General features: G+C 35.2%; 1 protein-coding gene across 1 annotated transcript in view; it reads right to left on the bottom strand.

The window, feature by feature from the left end:
- LOC126827754 (atrial natriuretic peptide receptor 2) overlaps positions 1–19,355 on the bottom strand; it is a 215,537-nt gene extending 196,182 nt beyond the window's left edge. The window contains exon 1 of the mRNA XM_050557269.1: positions 18,557–19,355. Coding sequence (XP_050413226.1) covers positions 18,557–19,256 — 700 coding nt within the window. The 5' untranslated portion in view covers positions 19,257–19,355. The remainder of the gene's footprint in view (positions 1–18,556) is intronic.
- Positions 19,356–20,984: the final 1,629 nt, after the last annotated feature.

Below are 20,984 nucleotides of genomic sequence, written 5' to 3'. Positions count from 1 at the left end.
ATTAGCAAGCTCTTCTTTACAGGCGAAATACGGTCAATATTCTAGTTTTATTCAACAGTAGTAATAATCTTGACAAACACAGTTCATTGTATATTTCATAACAGTAACCAAAATAACCATTTCTAGTGACCTTCTAAGAAAAACAGTTAGTACTTAAACATGTAGAGCTTAGTAATCGCTCAATGTTTCATTAATAAGAGAAACATTCCACGAACCCAAGGATATTTTACAAAAAAAATGAAGAATAACTGGAAAATGTTTGCATATGCAAAGCTCGCTCCCACCACCTTTAACACCTTTAACAGAAACACTACGTCAACATGCACTAGGCTTACAACCATGGAACAATTAGCCATATGTACTGGCTGTACCTATGTAGCAGTGAGAATCTTCGGTAATAGCTAAAGACGAACTATCCTTGGAAACTATTTATTGCCGGAAAACATTAAACATCATATACGGAGAACAGCTAGTCCTAGAAACGGGATGAAACCTAGAATGCTATATAAATGTACACATCGGTATTTTTAATAAAATAGTATCTAAGGAATTAAAAATATACATCAATGTTACTAATAACAATTAAAGAGGAAAGATTAAAATGTAAAAGATATTGCAATAAAATAAAACAATAAGATAGTAATTAAACTCATTAAAGATACATTATGGGAGATTAGATAAAGAGCTGGCGGTTCTCACTATAATAGTTAAAAACTAGATAATGTAAAGGGGATTGCTGAAAATTTCTGTCAAATTGATCCACTCTGAACCGAGAATTTAGCGATTGAATTTTCGGCCTAGCCTTGATCAGCATTACTAAAGTTGGTACGATAAAAACATAGTCTCGATTATTCATTTCATGATTAAATCATGAATGAAAGTTGAGCAGCAAATCGGGTCCTAAGCCAGTAAATACCACAGACTAGCGATGACATCGAGAGTTGATTATGGTCTGGATAAGTTAATTAATGTCTAATTAATAATTTAGATAATATTTCAGGCTTAAAGAAAGATCAGCAATGGGCAGATTTAGCTCTTGCACAATGCATGTTTAATGTGCCAGCTGTCAACCGTCTGACATTAGATAAGTAGCTTAACGTATAATTAATAATGAGGGATTAACAGAAACATAAGAATAATATAAATTCTTTGAATGAATGAATACTGAACGAATGAAATATTGAAAGAATGAAATCGAAACAATTCATAAATTTATCACAATTATACCAATATGACAAGGAGCAGGAAGATTAGATATAATGAAGCTATTATTTCTAGATTTAACATGTCTGAGAAGTATTGTGAAATACTTCTTGAAAGTTACTGAATTCAGATTTCCTTTTAAGCGTAATCATTTATTTAATTTAATGAAATCATCTTTAACATCCTGTTTTGACTAAAATGAATTATGAGATTTATATATTTCTATGACGCATCCATAGTAATCGCTTCATTTGCGGCTCATCAGATCTAAGATGAAATCGATTTTTCCCTCGTATAATAATTAAGATCAGATCAAACAGTTCTTTGTTTATATGTATTTATTTATATTTTAATAATTAAAAGCTTAAAACGATTTGCCTACACCAACCCATGTTCCTAAAGCAACGACTGCGAGTTTTACAACATCTGGGCGTTGCTAGATTACTTCACAATTCCCGAACATATAGCTACGTTATCTACAGGCACGTGAACAATAGCTTCCAATCAGAGGTTGTGACATAGCGACGAAAACCTTGACATTGAACGAACCTCGAACTTTACAACTCGGTTATCACAGGTAGACATTTTAGCTTGAAAGCGCGAAAGTTGGTATTCGCGACGATCGAGGATTCTGGTAGGCTCACAAGCTGGGCTTGTACCCAGTCAAAATTAGTGCAGAAATATGCAGGGTATTACGTGAAGGCCTTGATAAGATGTACGTAGTTAAAGCGAGACCAAGCCTTCTAATGAAGATGCCACCAACCCTTTATGTGGGATGTCGTCATATCCGTCTTCGCCAAGCTTCTTGTGATTGTTTGGCTAGTTCTGATGATTAACCCAATCGAAATCCTCAGGGTAATTTTAGAGAATCTTTTTTTAGGATATTTTCGTAAGTTACTGGCCCTATTACCGAAACCTTGAATGCTTTGTATTCAGAGATGTTATGCCGAGTTATTATTCCCTAGACATAAAGAATTCTGATAGTCACCTTTCAAAATGTTGCTGATGGGAGCATATTTGTTTGGTTTTATATATTTGTTTTCGTTTCACGAAACAACGGTGAGTAAAAGAAAAGACATTACAATTATAATGATGTATACGAAATTAACGTAACGACAGATCTTCTAGGCTATATTTGCACTTTGCATCTATTTAGCTATATTATGAAATAATCTTAAGACCTATAAAATGTCGCAATTATTAACGGTTTTGACATTATTATATAATCAATGTGTCAAGGCATGTTGTTTCTTCTCTTGACAGAATGACAGAAAGCAGTCAACATCGGAAGGCAGTGTCGGGACACAGATTAGACTGATTTTTAACTTCTATTATAAAGCCTTAAAACAGCATATAGGAACTTTTCCTGTCAGACTGTTCACTGGATACCACATCATTTTCTAACTTGGTCGTACTCGATGCCTTGAACACGTACAAATTGACGGTGTCGAGTAACCGAACAAAACGAGGATAAGTCATTTCAGGCAGAACACGCACATGGTTAAGATAGAACAAGCCCGTCAGAAAACCCGTGCCACTTCTTACCCCTTGGACCCAAAATAAACCACGAGCAGATACAGGTCACCAATTATCCCTATATACGCCGTCACGAAACTAGGGCCAAAATTATTTTTCGTCTTTCTCTCCCTGTCCCTTTCTCTCCCCCCCCCCCCGCATGGCAATCTTTGTTGAATTTTTCGTGTAGAATCGAAGAGAAAAGGGTCTGAATATACATTTTTTGCCAGGTTTGGGTGCATATTCATGATTTTGGGGCGGATTGATACGAGAGTAATGAGGTTGGTTAGGTTGAAATGTAGCGCGGAAAGTTGCAAGTTTATTGTCTCTACGTCCAGTTTTGGTATCTCAAGTTTTCCATGATGAACCTCATACCTGCTTTTGAGCAAGAGGTTGCCACATGTTATTCCATCTGTGGTAGAAAGCGTTCTACCTAACGAAAATTTTGGGAAAATTTGAGCCGGTGTACGAGATGAGAAGTAAAATTAAAGTCACAATGGGGGACTCATTGGTGATCTGTGGCCTAATACGAAATAACCAATCTCTTATGATTTTAATCAAACGCCACTTTCTGGCGTGTTGTGTGACCTATCAATTGATGCCAGTGAAAAAATGCAGTTTTATTTATAGATTGCCTTCTGTCAGTGATACACAAAAATCAACCAATGATATAATTTCGACCAAATCTGAACGGCAAATCTCACAATTGGGGTAGGGTACCTTTCTTATCGGTTTATTGTAATGCGAAAAGGTAGCAACGAAATAAAGTATTTTAACATACGTAAGGATTGTACCCAGTCTACGGGCAAATAAATATATATCCAATTAGACAAGCGCAATCTGAGCCTATCCATTAACATCTAAGGCCACGTCTTATCTCAAATGAGTTAATGATGAGTTTACTGTGGGGCGTATTTTATGTCAGCTTTATGTTAAATATATAGAGGATATTTGTCGTTTTAGAGTGAATAACATATTTTATGTCATCGAGAAGCAAGAAAACTTATATTTTCACGAATGCTACGCATTCGTGAAAATATAAACGTTTTCTTGCTAAAAGATGAAATAAAATATGTTATTCACGACAAAACGACAAATGTTCTATTTATTTTATGATTTTACCATCATTTTAGGTAAAAACAACATGGACTACTTTAGCCAGTGGAATAACACTTTTATTTCACTGATAAAACGTGGTATTCCACTACTGATCATAAAATAAAATAAACTACTATATACTGAACATCAAAAGTGGAGATTCTTTTATTTTTGTAGCTCTGTATGAACAAATGTCATTCCTTTCGTACCCATGCGATCCCAAATAATGGTAGTTTTTCAATTAAACGAATAACGGATAGTAGTTTTGTACACGTATTACAAACAAAACTTGTAAATTATGGTTTATTTAATCGGTTTTACATCCTATTCATGGTTGGAGGTAAGATAGATTCGCGAGGTAAAGTCATGAACCATAAAAAACGTTCTTGATAGTCAGGCGATAAAGACTGTTTTAATATGGCTTGGCTATCAACATATATGTTATTTATCTAACATACAACTTTGTTACATTATAAACGTGTTCGTTTTCAATACGTTTCTAGTATTATAGAGTTATTGCTATACATACTACACACATTTCCAAGTCAATAAACTTGTGATTTTTGTAAAAATATATATATATATATATATATATATATATATTGCAGGAGATGGGTAAACAAACGATACAGTATACAGGTAATTCTATATATTTACGATTTCGTAAATATATAGAATTACCTGTATACTGTATCGTTTGCAACCGCTGTTTCGTATAGCCCCCCCCCCCCTCCGAGAACAACAACAAGAACAAGATGAGCTGCGCTTGAGGGCCAAATCGTGACTCAAAAATAAACACTTTAATTTTTTCACAGCTTGAGGAGAGACTTTCTACGGATTTGAACCCCCAAGTATTGATTCTGTTTAGAAACCACTTTCTTTGGTTTTAAAAATCACATCGTGCTTTTGACGGTTGTATTTAAATTTAGAAAAAAACTTGCAATGAAATTCGTCTTGGTGATGATGGCTCAAGAATATTGCTCTTATTGATAAGACGACATCATCGGTGATAAATAACACACACACAGACAAACAGAAAATACATAAACGGCATTGGATAGGTGAGCCAAGTTAATTAAGAAACTTTCATGAAATATTCATTATATTGCCCCAAGCTTTAAATTAAATCAACTATAAAGAGAACAAAAAAGATGTTAGAGAGTGGCAACGTCCACAATTAGCAGTTATCTGTCAAACCACGAGACAAACCGACACGAAAGAAATCCACCGAAAATCACCGAATAAAAGATTAGAAACGAAGCATGTCATTGGTTAATTGAGCATTGATATCAGCTACTTAAAGTCAGGAGTTGGAATCGTTCTCTGGTACATTTACATGTTTTTCACATTTCGAGATAAAATATCGACACAAATTACAAACTTGAGTGAAAAAAAATCGACACAAAGTATAAACCAATAATCGTCACTCCGTAGATAAATTGAAAAATAAAAATGCGATATGAGTCAATAAGAATCAATGGGCTCCTCTGCCTATTCAGTATGATCGGGATGAATGTAATAACGCTAACGCAAGCGAAATAAATTCTGAACGATAAATGCACTGATTTAGATTTGCATTACAGATACATGTCTAAAGAGTTTTAGCAATGTGTTTACTTCTCACAAAAAAGGGGCGGCATTAATGCAACATAATGAATAATTGCTAGTTCTATTCATGGTTAACTGCCATTGTGCGAGTCCAAATAAACCCCTGCTCAGTCTGACCGATGCATGCACTTTAAAAATGCACTTTATTTTCCCGTTAATGAACACATTCACAGTTGGATTCAAAGATTATCTTTTCTGTAATAGGTCTACATTTTAAAGTATTACAGACTCAGTTTTTGTTCGCAACATAATATTAATCAAATAACACCAGTGCATTTACATTTTAAATATCAGCAACCCTGATAATATCCAGAGAATATATATAGATTGTAAAAGTATTTTCATCAAACTTGAAAGAATAACTGTATCGACAATCTGCAGTACATTATGGTTGCGTCCGATTGAATTGACATTCAATTACTTTTGAAAATTTCAACAACACTGTAAAACAAATCTTGCTACATGTAACTCTCCCAGGGTCTTCCCCTTTATGCAGCAAATAAGATGGAAGCCGCTGGCAATGCGTCGGGTGTTTAAGAGAAGGGACCCTAGTCGTGAAAACTTTGTAATGGAAACGGTAGATCTAAGTAGATCTAAGTAAAAGAATCGGATAAAAATTGTGACCTCTAGAGGGTCCACAAGCTAAATACGTGATTTTTCGGACAACCAGGGACAATAATCCAGGAAATTACGGTAGTATTTTACAATCTAATGATGGGTGACCGACCGGAGTGGAAGACGAAAGTAACCAGTCAGCCTCCGACCATAACTGTCGTGGGATTCTCAGGTTCAATCTATAAGATAGACCCTAAAATGAAAGTGCAAGTATATACTAAGTCTCTGATAAATATATGTACCGTTAGATTCGTTTTCGTTGTTGTTGTGATGAGCGTTTCTTCAACCTCTAGTTTTGTCTCGGTTAGTACCGAGGTTTGTGAAACAACAGTGCATTGCAGACACTGATTAGAGTCACATGCACATGATACCAATCCAAACCGGGTATCGACACACGCCGCGATATCGGTGCTGAAATGTAGTACAATTGGCACTCAAGAAAATCCCTTAAGTCTAGTGGGTCAATTTGGTAGAATCGAGCAATAGCAGGTAAATTATCGACATAAGATGAAGGGTTACACCCTTGTATCTTACTAAGTTTGATATTCGAAATAATACAGTTATAGCCAGACCTGTGTTATTTTAAAGAATACCTAAATTATTTTCAGCCACTTCTTAATAAACTTCAGATTTATGCTCAATGTTTCGTTATGGCATCTTGATAGCGCTATATTCGACACCACACCCGTACAACCGTTTTGAAATAGCATCCGGCCTATAGGAAGATGCGTGCTGCATTTCATAAATTCTTGAGGTATACGAGCCATTGTCACGACATCTTGTCCGTACAATACAATGTACCCAATCATTTCGAAAGCGTATATATAGCTTTATTCGGGTTTATTTTATATGTCCCGTGTTGTGCTAGCAAAACATCACCAAGGAGTGTGAATTTGAAGTGTGATATGATAAATGGTTAAAGGGACAATAACACTCTTGCTGGCTTGAAAGCTCCAGAAAATAAATAATATCTCTATCTAATTCTAAGTACTAGATGTTTTAGTGCCCTACCTGTTGTGTAAATTATCCATTACATCCTATTTTACTTGTCCAGAGGGTTCGAAAATATTTTCAAATCGAAGTTTCATTTGAAAAGGTTTACGTTAGACGTTTCAAACCATTATCATCAATTAATTGAAATATTCTAAAATAGTACAATTTGTTGACCAGAATAAAGATTGGGACATATTATTCAGTTACAACAAGAGTGGTATTGAGCCTTTAAGATATCATTGAAATCATGCAACGAGTAAAATAATTGGTTCTGGGGCGATGAAGCAGTTCTTGGGCATATGTACTGCTATTTGACATATTATATTTTTCCGAGCCTGGGCAGCACATTGCATCCCCAATAAAACTATTCACGCTATAACTACATCAGTAATAGAAAAAAAACCTGAAATTAAATGCTATTACTGTAGGTCCCATGTGTGATGAAGCAATATAACAAATCAAATATTAAATAAAGAGCTCTACTGAGACCACCATCCTTATAAAAAGCGATATTCTAATTGGTATGAGTGGGGCTCATTGAGCTTTACCATACATCATTAGTCTAGTCGTGTACAGTTAAAAGAGTATGAAATATAATTTAATATGTATTTCTACCAATTGTAACACCATTAATATATTGGATTTCGAACAATAAGCGTATATTAATAACAGAATTGAGGAATTCAACAAGGCAGTGTATTAAAGTGTAAGGTCATATATTTTTGAGCAAGTGAATATGAACTAACAACAATACCAATAGTCTTGTGTCAAAAGCTAATCTGGTTAAATGAGATGTGTATTAGCTCGAACATAAGTATGCTTTGTTTCTGGTTTTTATAGGCGTGTTATGTTCATGTCAAATTACAATATGTCTTTATACTCAAAGAGAGGGGATTCGTTGTCGCATTCTAATTAAGCATTGTCCTCAATAACCCCCATTGACTTTTGTATTCGACACAATCATTTTCGGTGAAAATTGAAAACTCTGTCTCGGCTAATGTATACAAACGAACAAATTTCTATAAGGTAGGTCATTCTAGTGTACCATGACTATTTGATGATATTATAGATCCAATAGATCTACATGGTGTCAAGCAACAGTAAATACATATGAATCATAACAGAGAGCATGTTAGGAATTTTTAAAATAAAATTTCTCTTGACACCGATCATCACAAAAACTTAACAGAAAACGACTACATGTCAAGACAATCTCAGAAGAAACTTCACTTCTCCAGCCCAATCTATAGTTAAATAGATATTTTTAGATACTTCCTGATTTTAAAGGTCGATACAATTTCCTGAGAATGATAAAATCTGTAAAATGACAGAACCACTCCCACACGATCCTTACCCTTTTAGTTGTAAAACCCAATTATGTCTCAAAACGGTGTAGTTATCAAATATTTTGTATTGTCCGGACTTCGAAACACAAGAAAATATAAACCAACTTGTTTGATTTCTTGTGACAAGTCCTGTACAGAAGGTTTAGGTAATCGTATCTATTATAATTGATACCTCTTTATGGTCTCGCTAACCTTATTATTATATTCTTATTCTTTATAAAAACACTTATTACCTGCTGCTTTACTTTAGAAAACGGTATCAGCATCGTAAGACTTCCAAACTCTAGGCATGCAGGCATCTGAAAATGAACTTGATAATGCCTATGTCGTGCTCGAGACCTCGGGCTGCCAAATGTTTGAAAGTACAAGTCATTCATCGACACTTATGTTGCGTTAGCCCATCTCCCCCACCAGCATTGTAAAACAAACCAGGTTAATTTTTACAAAGCTTGTGTTAGTTTCTAGGACGCACTGTGTATCATTTAGATTTCTTGTTTGCCATAGTAATAGTTTACGTTAACCTGGGGTTTGTTTCAAGAAATTTTAACTAAGATAAAATCCAAATTTTAGTAATTTGATTGGATAATATTAGATTGATTTTAGTGCTAAGCCAATTAAAATTGAAGTATCTACTAAAATATGGATTTTATCTTTCGTTAAAATTTCGTGAAACAGGACCTTGACCTGAAGTACAGCAATTCTTTACACCATGCCTCGCAGACGGCATCTGCCACTATTGTGTGTATATATGTTGGTAAAGAAGGTTTAGGACAAATTTGAAAACAGACCCATACTTCTCATGCACATGTTGAAATCTAGCTAAATACCATTAGGTCATGGATATATAAATCCGTCTATCCAGATCTCCCAACATTAATGATTTTGTCTGTAAACAGAGGTATCAGTGCCCTGCCATTATATAGTTAATTAGGGTTTAAAAATATTTTGAGTAAAGAATGCTATTCCTGTAGACAAGACTTTGTATTTTATAGACTAAACGAATCGGACTTTATTCATGCCCAAAAATCATTTAGACTATAACCGAACGATATACAAGACGGCGTGTTTCGATCAAAAAAGTTGATGACATCAACGTCCTATTGACAAAGGAAACCTAGTGCATGATAGCTGGCACGGGTAGATCAACGTTTTGAACACAGAGGTTAAATGTGTGTGCTAACTAGTTACGGTTGGGTTTATAAACCTCTATGGCCGAAACGTCGGTAGCCACAGAGGTAAAATACGTGTGCTAACTGGTGCTAATAGGTTTGAACGGGTTATTGTTAGATTTATAAACCTCTGTTGCTGAATTGTCGGTGGTCAGAAAAGCTAAATACGTGTGCTAACTGGTGCTAATGGTTAGATTCATAAACTTCTGTTGTCGGAACGTCGGTGGCCACAGATAGGTGATTACGGTTAAATTTATAAATGGTCGAAATGTCGTACATTCCTGGAATCGTTTGTGTTTATATAGTACACAACATGATGTCGATGATAACCATGTAAAATACACAAGGCAATAGTTGATACGATATCCACGGCGATTGGTTAAATCCGAGGAAGCTATCAAAGTTTAAACTCTTTCATTGAAAATTTGATAGAAGTGTTCAAAAATTATCTATATGTCCTGAAAACAATCCGGGGAACTTGGATCCCACAGTTATATTAATATTTTGTTGCAGAAAGACAGCATTTCAGGCAAGATCTTTCAAATTTGATCAAGGGTTACTTGTTGTAAATCGTTGGAAATTAATAAAATTGTTTATCACACGAATGTATGCACTGTGTCCCCAATCATATTATCGCTTAGAGCGCCCAACGGACCGACCGGCGTGATGGTATGAGTGTATAAACGTAATTTTATTGTTTTGTGATTCATTGGCTATTTGGTGGGTATTCAGTACCTATTTTTACACAGAATGATCTGAGAAATGAGATTCTCGGTGGAATAAATTAATTATACGCTTGTGCGATACACAATGGAAATTATTTTACACATTATGCTGATAGTTTATGAACTTTAGAGTGAATATTTTGTCCGTGTATGAATAGCAACCAGCAGGGAATGAGTGAAAGAGGGAAATGGGGTTTAACGTCCACTCGGCACAAACTATGTCATTTCGGGACTAAAATATGGTTCAATTTTATGTCAATAATTCGTTTGCGCGTAGGGGTCTTTAGCAGTGGGAGAAAACCGGAGGACCCGGAGAAAACCCACGACGTTGGTGAGGCGACCCTACTCCTTGTCACGTACAACCGGGGAATCGAAACCACGCCAGTTGACTCAATGACAGACCTTATGGTGCAACCCTTACGCGCTAACCATTCGCCTCCCCCCAGCACAAATGAAGTCGACACAATACTTCAACCGGTATTTTGAGATTGCTACATGTATTCGTAATTGTATATGTATTCGTAATTATATTTGGACATACACCATAATATCATAACGGTAAACATATCAGTCGGCTGGTCGTCGAATCTTCTACTAGTGGTGTGGCTCACTAACCAACAGATCCCGACCTAGAACGTTCCACCATAGGATTTTCCACCCGGATATCCACATCTCAGTGTTTCAGGGTCGATATAGGCATCTCATGGGACGAAATCGCATTGCCATGCAACTGTGTCAGTTGAAATTTATGCAAAAGAATGCACCGAAACGCCATTTTCCGGGAAAGATTTCCCTCATAACACTCTATAGGCTTTGTCCGTCTTCATTTTATTTAATTTTCTTTTCCCAACACTATACAGTCGAATTTATTACAGTACTCGTTTTTTTTTTGTTGAGATCTCTAACTCATTTGGAACCCCTTCTTCCTCGGGTCTTAACACCCGCTTCCACTCAGGGTGATATCGCAGACGAGGAAGTTTGGAACTCTGATTGATTGATTTATCAAATTTTATTTAATTTTCTTTTCTTACCAGTACAGTCGAAGTAATGTGCGGTACATGTTTTTGTTGACGTCTCTTACTCATTTGGAACCCTGATTGATTGATTCATCAAAATGTCAAGAGCATTCGCTCTTTAATTAAGTTACTCAATAATTCCACCTACAGTAGGCGTACTTTAACACGGGATGTCTTCGTTATCAGAACCCAGGATGTCAAACTTCTTTTTTCTTCCATAAAAACAAGATTAGCAGATGATCGTTATATCTTTAGGGGAATAACTTGTATGTTGATGATAGTCATTTAACATGAACTTGACAGACAATCGTAGAGAAGGACAAGTAATATCTTTAACTTCTCCTGGGATATTAGGTTAACCATAAGTCGTATATTGGCTATCCAGAGCGCGGCTCACGACTTGAAAAATATATAGCTTGTGTGTTTTTAAACTAGGTTGCTTCCACGTTCTAAATCAAGGTAATGTGCCAGATATGTAAATGAGACCCAGATCAGTCTGTATCGATTAAAACTGTCAAATGTACGAAAGTGTGGAAAGAAAACTCAAAATATTTGTTTACGTAAAGATCGCAACTTATGACTTACATAAATATAGCTTGTTTTTAAAAAGTGGGTTGCTTCGTTCTAAATCAAGGTAATGTGCCAGATATGTAAATCAGTCAGTATCGATTAAAACTATCAAACGTGCGTAAGTTTGGAAAGAAAACTCAAAATGAGCTATAATATGTAGGTCCTTGAGATTCATGATTATTAACAGCACCAAGACAACCTTTATAAACAACATCTTATTCAACTAACACTCAATAAATATGTAATCTGGTGTAATCTCCTTCCAATCATTACTTCAAAATATATGTATAAAACTTCGTTTGTCTTATATTAATCATGACCTTTTCATCGAAACATTTAAGTGTTTCGGTTTTATTCTTTTAAATCGATTCCTGGAAGCTAAGTAAAATGTACCAAGTGGTTTGGTGTAAAACACATTAGGTTAAATGGGGCGAAACGTACAGTAGTCTAGTGGTTAGCCCGTTATTCAATATCAGTCACCTTCAACGAATCCGGTTTCTACTTCGTGAACATCGAAAGAAGTCACCAATAGTTCAAACTGGCAAAAGGAACATTTGTTTGGGATTCGGTTATTATATATATAACGTCTTGTCATCGCAACACCTTGGTCATTTTGATACCATTTTCTGCTATGGTCACCTGTGTATATCTAGGAAGTGAATTTTGCCCAGATATTTGTTTAAAATCAACGCAACTCACAACATGGATTAGATATGTACTCATGAAATTACATGACAGCTATTCAGCATTAGTCGACGCAATAACACTGCTTTTGCGATTTTTAGCAATAAAATTATCCATTCCACTTGTCTTGAATGGAATTCTGGTATGTGGCAAACGGGACATTGTTAAAAGAAGAAATATGTTTATATAAATTATTATACAATCAAATATCTAAGTCAGTGACAAAAGCTAAAACCTATAAAAATCTAATAAAGTTTTGCCCCAAGGTATCAAATGTAAACTATACATTGCTGTGTTTTAGACTGCTCCACATTGTTATATACGATAAACGCTTGCTATTATCAATTTCTTCTTAAGTATTATTATTTGTAAGAAAATAATCCTGAATAGAGATTCTGAAACTGAATAACAAGTGGATTAGCCCGACCATTTAATATGAAAAATGAAAAAAAAAATCCAGTATAGTTTACATGAAAGGAATCTCTAAGAAATATATAGCCTCGGCCACCCGTTTTTTAAGTTTGCCCGATTTGTTATAAATAGATAATTATTCAGCAGGGCGTAATGACAGCGATGACGGCTGTTCAAATTTGAAAAGAAGGTATTTATCATAATCAATTAAAATACTAACAACAGAAGAATTGTTATAATCGACATATTACACATCAAATAAATGGATTTATCATTTATTCATAAACTCAAATTAGACTATCAGATGAAATGTATTGGTTTGTGGTTTATTTTTTGTTTTATTTTATAGCTAATATACATTATAATTTAATCTTTTTTAAATAGTTGTAATATCCCCAATATAACTATTAGAATATGGTTTTCTATACCAATGGTTTAGTTTTTAATTGCAAGACATCGCGTAAATTTTGCAATAATATTTGTTAGCATACAATGCCTTGCGTATTGCAGAAGCAGTTAGGTTTATTATAATCAGAGGAACAAATACGAGAATCAAGTTTTATAATATTAAAAGTTTGCAAGATGTTCAGAATCCTTGAAATGATGATTAACGTCTTTAAGCGTTAGCTAATTTAGTTCAGGAATCAAACATATATCAGAAAAAAAACCCCAACAACAATCATACCTAACTGTAAAGCTTCAAAAATGTTACTATACATAGATATTACTTAGCTAATAATTAGTTAGATCATTAGTATAACGTCGTTTAATTAATACATCACAAGGCAAGAAGACAGTAGGTCAAGTAGGTGTTCCTTTATGATCATGATCAGTAAGTATCTTATACGTTATACCAAACATCTGGTTTTCATAAATTAATACTACATGAAAGAAGACTTCCAAACGATAGGTCTTTACCTAAAGATGAATAGACAAAACTAGGGCTGTTAATATTCAAGACTTACGAAAATTAAATTTAACATAAATTAAGCATTTTTTTTATCTCTGGCGCGGGATACGAAAAGGGCTTAGACATAATTTCATAAAGTATGAAAATGCCCAGTATATATTAAGCTTTGGTGGCTATGTCTCTTCAGATGGTAATTTTTAAAATTCTGCTATCACTTCAAGCCTACTTGAATCATCTTAAATCACACACTTTAAGACACCTTGAAGATTAGTCTTACCGTCGAGATGTCTAAGAGAGATGAAATAAATGTGGGCGTCTGATAATATTTCTACACTTAACCAGGTATGATGGTTTACTTTTAATCTCAGATTATAGACTAGAATTACCAAACATACTTGGAAATTCATTAATTCAGCATCGTCTTTTTTCTACAATTGACGTTCAGGTTATCTAGCGAAAAGTGAACACCACTGAAATAAACGAAAGTCGTAGTTGTTCATTTCTTGTTCAAAGATTTTCAACATAAAAATGTAGATCAAACAATTCGTTCTATTTTATGCTTCTGGGCTAATTCTCAATTACATCACCTACACATGGCTGGTCTTACTGGTATTTTAGCTCATATGTGCGCTCACGGAAGACTGTCATTTTGTTGTCTTCATACAATAAGGTCCTACGTTTTTACACCAACTGGACTAATGGAGACGGGCATATGGCGGACATTTGCAGTACAATGTGTGATATGAGGGACATTTTGCCCAGGCAGCAATTGAATTCCAACTATCAAGCGTTATTTGTGCCCCAGACCTCGGTTTTTGGTCCCATCCAAACGACTAGAAGTTGTTCCTTGTCAGGCATTTCGACTTGCACCACTGTCAAGGGGAAACCACTTTCTCTGCCAACACAGTGTTCGAACCCTGGATCTCCTGATTTGCTAGTCAGCACCTTACTCACTGAGCTACCGTTGATACCAAAATCGATCTATTGGTTCCGTGGTATATAGCAATTCAATATTGTATAAACTATTGACCAATGGCTAGTGCATGGCCGTTTTGAAACCAAGTTTTTGTCTTCACGATGACCATTGATCAATGTGCAGACAGATTGATTGAGAGATCACAATGTCGTATCACTACGAACCGTTTCATTGATTTAAAACGATAGCATGACAGGATTATCATAGAGAACATCGCTGACGACTGAAAATGCTGACATTACTTCTACAGATGGCATCAACAGAAATAGTGACATGCTTCAATCAGTGCCATGCTCTAGTTGAACGTTATTTTCAAAACAATCCCTTCAGAGAAGTGTCATCCTCTAGATCGAATTCTTTCCATGAAAGGCTTTAAAGGAATGGGATTTTCTAACCTTGTTACACCTTTTTAGTAGGGTAGGACGGAGGGTCTGGATAGAAAATGCGTCTAGTCGTTCGGATGGACGAAATATTTATATATATCATTGTTACCACGTTGTAACTCGAAATAAGATTAGGTCGTAGCACAAGGAATGTCCACCTGTATTAGTCCTGTTGATACAGAAAAGTGAGACGTTGAAGCCCATTTCTTTTCATTTTCGAAACTTCAATTGTGATTATATACTAAAGCCTCAATACCAACATAACAATTACCACAGTTTTACCCCGTGTTATAAAACAAACAAGACAAGAATAAAGATTATTGCCGACAACCAAGTTAAACCAGAGCACTTCAAAGAAGTCGTATTACAAATTGTCTGTTATAATTAGTGCAACCATAACACCTATGGCAATGCCTTGCTCTGTGAGGCGTTCTCTAGAAATATAATTGTTTAAGAGCAAAGTATATAACATGCAGCATATTATTTATGTTATTCCACTTCGGTTATTAAGGAATTCAATCAAAGAAACGTAGGCCCTAATGCGAGTTCTCATTAAGGAAAACAACTCCTATTCTAAGAGTAAGGGAAGATTAAGATATACGATATATAAGGATGGTGGCAATTCCATCAACGCAAACCATTGTGGTAGTTGAGGGTAATTTGAATTTCAACGGAAGTCATTACGGAAAAGTGACACAATACACGACCACAATATTGTGACTGGTTGTTCGAGTCTCTTTTAAATCCCAGTTATAATTATGCATAGGCGGGTGAATTATTAGAGACATTATCTTGCTACCGATAATTATACCTGTTTTATAATATTAATTATTCTGACGTCCATGAATGCCATAATTATAGGACGCTGGTTTACAGTCGTGGCCAAAAGAATAGGACCGCGCTTGAAAATGATTGGATTTCTTACATGTAAATTCATTTGATCATATATTTCTGCCACCTGAAGACCGATTTTCACAAATGAGGTATCAATGGATAGGTTATGCTTAGTATGTCCATTACGCATGCACATGCATGTTTGAATGATGACGTCATCACAGCTATGACGTCATCAACGAATAGATGCAGCATCTCCATGGCGGATATTAATTGATGATAAAGAACGAGATTATCATATTATGATTAAACTGATATAATTGCAATATGCTTTGGTATCCTAAATTAAATAAAGACTTACTCTGTGTAGTTGTGTATAACAAATTGAACGTCCAATACATTATAATGCTATTATGTCGATTTAGTTAATATTATTTACATATGAAGGGGTAATTTTTATAAATGGATAAAAACATAAAAAAAAAGTCCTTGGATAGTTAATATTATTTACATATGAAGGGGTAATTTTTATAAATGGATAAAAACATAAAAAAAAAGTCCTTGCATAATGACACTTTCAAACACGGTGTTAAAATTCGCTCTTCTAAGAAGAGAGGATGGCCATGTTCTCCCTTCCTCATAATAAAATCATGTTAAAACAAGAGGTCCGGCTTAATGATGTTTGGTATCATCAATGCGGGGAAAAAGAATCTAGCTTTGCCTTTTATAACAAAGTGCTTCGTGCTACCTGTTTACAACTAGTAAAGATATATATATAGAAGAAGGAAATAGTGTAGTGATATTGAAAATAGCTCATACCTGATATATCCCCAACTTATCTGAGAAGTTCAAATTGTACTTAAATTATTGATAAAAGATTTAATAGCTCTCCAGTTAGTTTGGCCAAGTAAGTTGATTTAAGGTGCGCGTCACATCTGTAAGAATGGATGTATTAATTACTAAGCTAATAGCTTGATTCAATTTATCATTGAATATTTGTGCTATATTTATATACTATTTGCTGCATGGTTCAGAGATGTTCAGACATATTGTCTTTAAACACGAGAATGCAGGGAAGGAATATTAAAGAAACGTAGATTTATAGATGTCAACCCAGAATAACATCTTTGACAAGTATTTAGTATTAACACAAAGTGGAGGTTTATGGATACACAATTACTAAATGTATACTATACATCATTTGCTTGAAACGTCGCATATTCTGCATCCAGTAATTGTGTATCCATAGAACTGTACTTTGTGCCAATCAAGAATGGTTTGCGCAAATATGTTTCTTTATTTATTATCCTTTTTATAAACCGAATGGTGTTGAAAGTCAAGACGTTAAATCACATAATTCATTCATGTCATTTCATATATAGAGGATATTTGTCGTTTTAGAGTGAATAACATATTTTATTTCATCGAGAAGCAAGCAAACTTATATAACCGTTTTTTCGCTTAGAGATGAAATAAAATATGTTATTCACAACAAAACGACAAATGTTCTATTTATTTTATGATTTTACAATCATTTTAGGTAAAAACAACATGGACTACTTTAGCCAGTGGAATAACACTTTTATTTCACTGATAAAACGCGGTATTCCACTACTGATCATAAAATAAATTCTATTATTTGCCCCACACTTGACGTCATAGAAACATGTGACATTATTGTAATACAAGTAGTAATAATACATATTATCTATCCCCTTTCACAATTGAAAAAGATATTAAGCTGATCCAAAAATTATATGTTTTTTGGATTTTTGGGGTTTTTTTTTTGTCTTTGAGAAAACGGCTGAAATGCGAATGACTGTATAAGATAATTAATGGAAACCCCAAAAAACAAACTCAGAGAAAACAATAATCAATTCGCAAATGGTACAAAGGCAAGCAGGTCATACAATAATGATATTTATACTGCAGAAAAAGAACAAGAAGCACTGTTTTGGGTTAAACATGTATTATATTTAAGATCAAAAAGAATCTTAAAAGATTAATAGTTGCAAAAAAGGAAAAGAAATCATGCACCTGACACTAAAAGGCTTAAATGCCACTTTTATAAAATCCATAATTGCACAGTGAAGGTGATGAGTGTTTGTGTGTGTGTGTGGGTGGGTGTGTGTGTGTGTGTGAGAGAGAGAGAGAGAGAAAGTGAGAGCGAGAGAGAGAGAGAGTTGGGGTTTAACGTCTACTCGATACAACGAGGTCATTTCGGGACTAACATGGTTTAATCTTATTTCGTTACTACGCTGTGCGTAGGGGTCGTTGACAGTGGGAGGAAACCGGATAACCCAGAGAAAACCCATAAGATCGGACAGGCGACCCTACTCCTTGCCACGCACAAGCTGGGAATCGAAACCACGCCACTTGACTCGATGACATAATGATACAATCCGCTCTTTTTTTCACATAAGACAAATTGACCTGTATGCAACAGAATGTGCTGGATTTTGATTGGGATAATTCATCACGTTAACAAAATTTGGCTTACCTCCGAAATCACGACTAATCTCCTCCTTCAGTATCTCAGAAATGTCACTCTTAGCATCAAGTCTGAAGTAATCCTGTGTGATTTTAGGTGATACCGAGTCGAGATCATAATGCACAGCTTCGATGGCCAAATGACACAAGCCGTTAATGATGTAATCCTGGCCTGTTTTGGAGTATAACAACTTGATTTTTTGCCATTTATAATACTTCAACATCTCGTAGAAGAAATCCGACATGGAGCGAAAATTGAAAGGTCCCACCCGAGTAAGAAGTTGGTATGTCGAGTTTCTGAAGACGGAGAAATCCCTAGCCATGGCACCACCTGATATTAAGGGGATGTTCCAGAAGCCCACCTGTCGAGCCACAGGTGCCACGGCAAAATCACACACCGGTCCAAAAAACACATCCACTTCGCGTTTAATATAGAAATGTATAGCCTTGTTTATACCCTCGGCAATATTACACATGGAGTCATTAAACCGCACAACAAAGTTATAGTAATTCTTTAATATTGTCTTACCTTGGTTTAACTTATCTATGGCTAAATTGATCGCGGGCTGGATATGCCTGATGGAGAATAACCGCGAGTCATTCGAGGGTAACAAAACTGCAATTTTGACATCCACTGGTTTTGTAGATGTGCATGAGAAATAGAACAGTTGAATGACAAAAAGTAAGAAGGTCCACCCCATCGAAGCCATTGTATAGTTTTAAAGCAATACTAACCAACCAAGCTCTTCTTGGTCGATAGTGTTTTCAACTATAGTATAGAGATAAACTTGGAAGAGAACGCGTGTCCATCTCGCGTCACGCAGCTATCTCCCATAAAATTCGTTCGCTTTTATGTCAGTTATATTACCACGTGACCCGAATAAGAATGTACATTCAATGATAAAATTGAAAGTAGTAAGGTACACGTTTACATTTAAGAAATATATTTTAGTCTATCATATTGTGACAACGACTAATGCATCAAACAGTTGTTTTGTCAAAATATTGGTTGGTATATTAAGAGACTTCAAGTATTAAGTATTTGTTATCTTTAAAAACTGTTATTCATTTAATTATTAGATCCGATTATATTTTCCATGCATGTATCTGTTGGCATAAAAAGCTACGTAATACTTTCTTCAGTATATTTCATTATTTATGAACATCTGGAATCAACCAACAGTCAAAACAACCCGTTTGGCTAGACATTATTAGAATTAGAATAGGTATTTTAGGATACTAGACTTTGAAGATACTGCTGTGAATTTCAAGATCAAGAAAATAACCCGTGTAATAAAAGAGTCAAGTCGTACGACTGGGTGCGCTATGGCAATAATTGCACCAATATTGTCATATTGTTAGAAACTCTTTGACCGTATGCTGTGCTCTCCATCCAGCTTTGTTGTAATGAAAGTGCTTAATTTTAAGCATGGTTGTATGTGGTCGTTTTGGTTGGGTGCGGGGGGGGGGGGGGGGGTGGGGGTTAAGTTTTACATAGATAAAACACAATCCCCAATTCAGCTCCTAGAAGCGCCAATCAACAAAAGTGCAAATGGGAATTAAGAATTATGTTTATATATGACATTCGGCTTTTCCAATCGGAAGAAGCATGCATTGGATATTACAATGTTTCAGAGTCCTTTTAAGTGCGATTGTGGTTGTTTGGGGCATGAATGGGTGTGACCAACTGCAGATTTCCAAACGCAAACACACTTGATAGTTATCTCAAAAAAATAATAACAGAACTCTAGTAAAAACATTAACAAAAACAATTGGCAATTATTTTAATTAGTTAATCTTTTTGCTGTCATTGTTCGATATGTTTTCGTGCTTTTGCCCGAATTTTCTCAACCTGTCAGTCCAATTGAGAGCCCCCTCCCCCCCCCCCCCCACACACACACCCGCCCTTCACCCCTCTAATGACACAAGTCAGACTATTTATAGGGTCACCTTAAAGACCATATTTAGAAATTTAACGAAAATCTAGCGACTGGGGGAAGTGGCAAGACATATTAAGAAATCATGTTATTCTTCTCAAAATCAGTTAGAAAATTACAGCCAAGTTAGCCTCTAAAGGCCGAGTTGAATTGGCTGTGCGCCTTATCTTAATGCTTTAAACGATTTCCATAAATCATAAGTATAGATGAACTCAATAGGAATATGCAAAACAAGAAATAAGATTAGATGACGCATAACAGGTCTTTATTTTCTGGTTATTGAATATGCTTTTGTCTTTTATTTTTAGTATAGGATGCTTCAATAATTTGAAGGACTTACAGCATGACTGTCTAGGCTACTTAGTTCTTCATCCGACAGTTTGATCTACCTTTACAGACAAACGTGGCTTAATTACGGATAATTGATTCGTCAAGTGGCAGAATATCTGGCTGGAGAACTGTGAATGGTAATAGGCAATATATCATAATATCGTAAACGGC

The sequence above is a fragment of the Patella vulgata genome, chromosome 7, assembly GCF_932274485.2.
Source record: "Patella vulgata chromosome 7, xgPatVulg1.2, whole genome shotgun sequence".
NCBI classification, from domain to species: domain Eukaryota; kingdom Metazoa; phylum Mollusca; class Gastropoda; family Patellidae; genus Patella; species Patella vulgata.
This window is presented reverse-complemented; position numbering and strand designations above follow the sequence as displayed.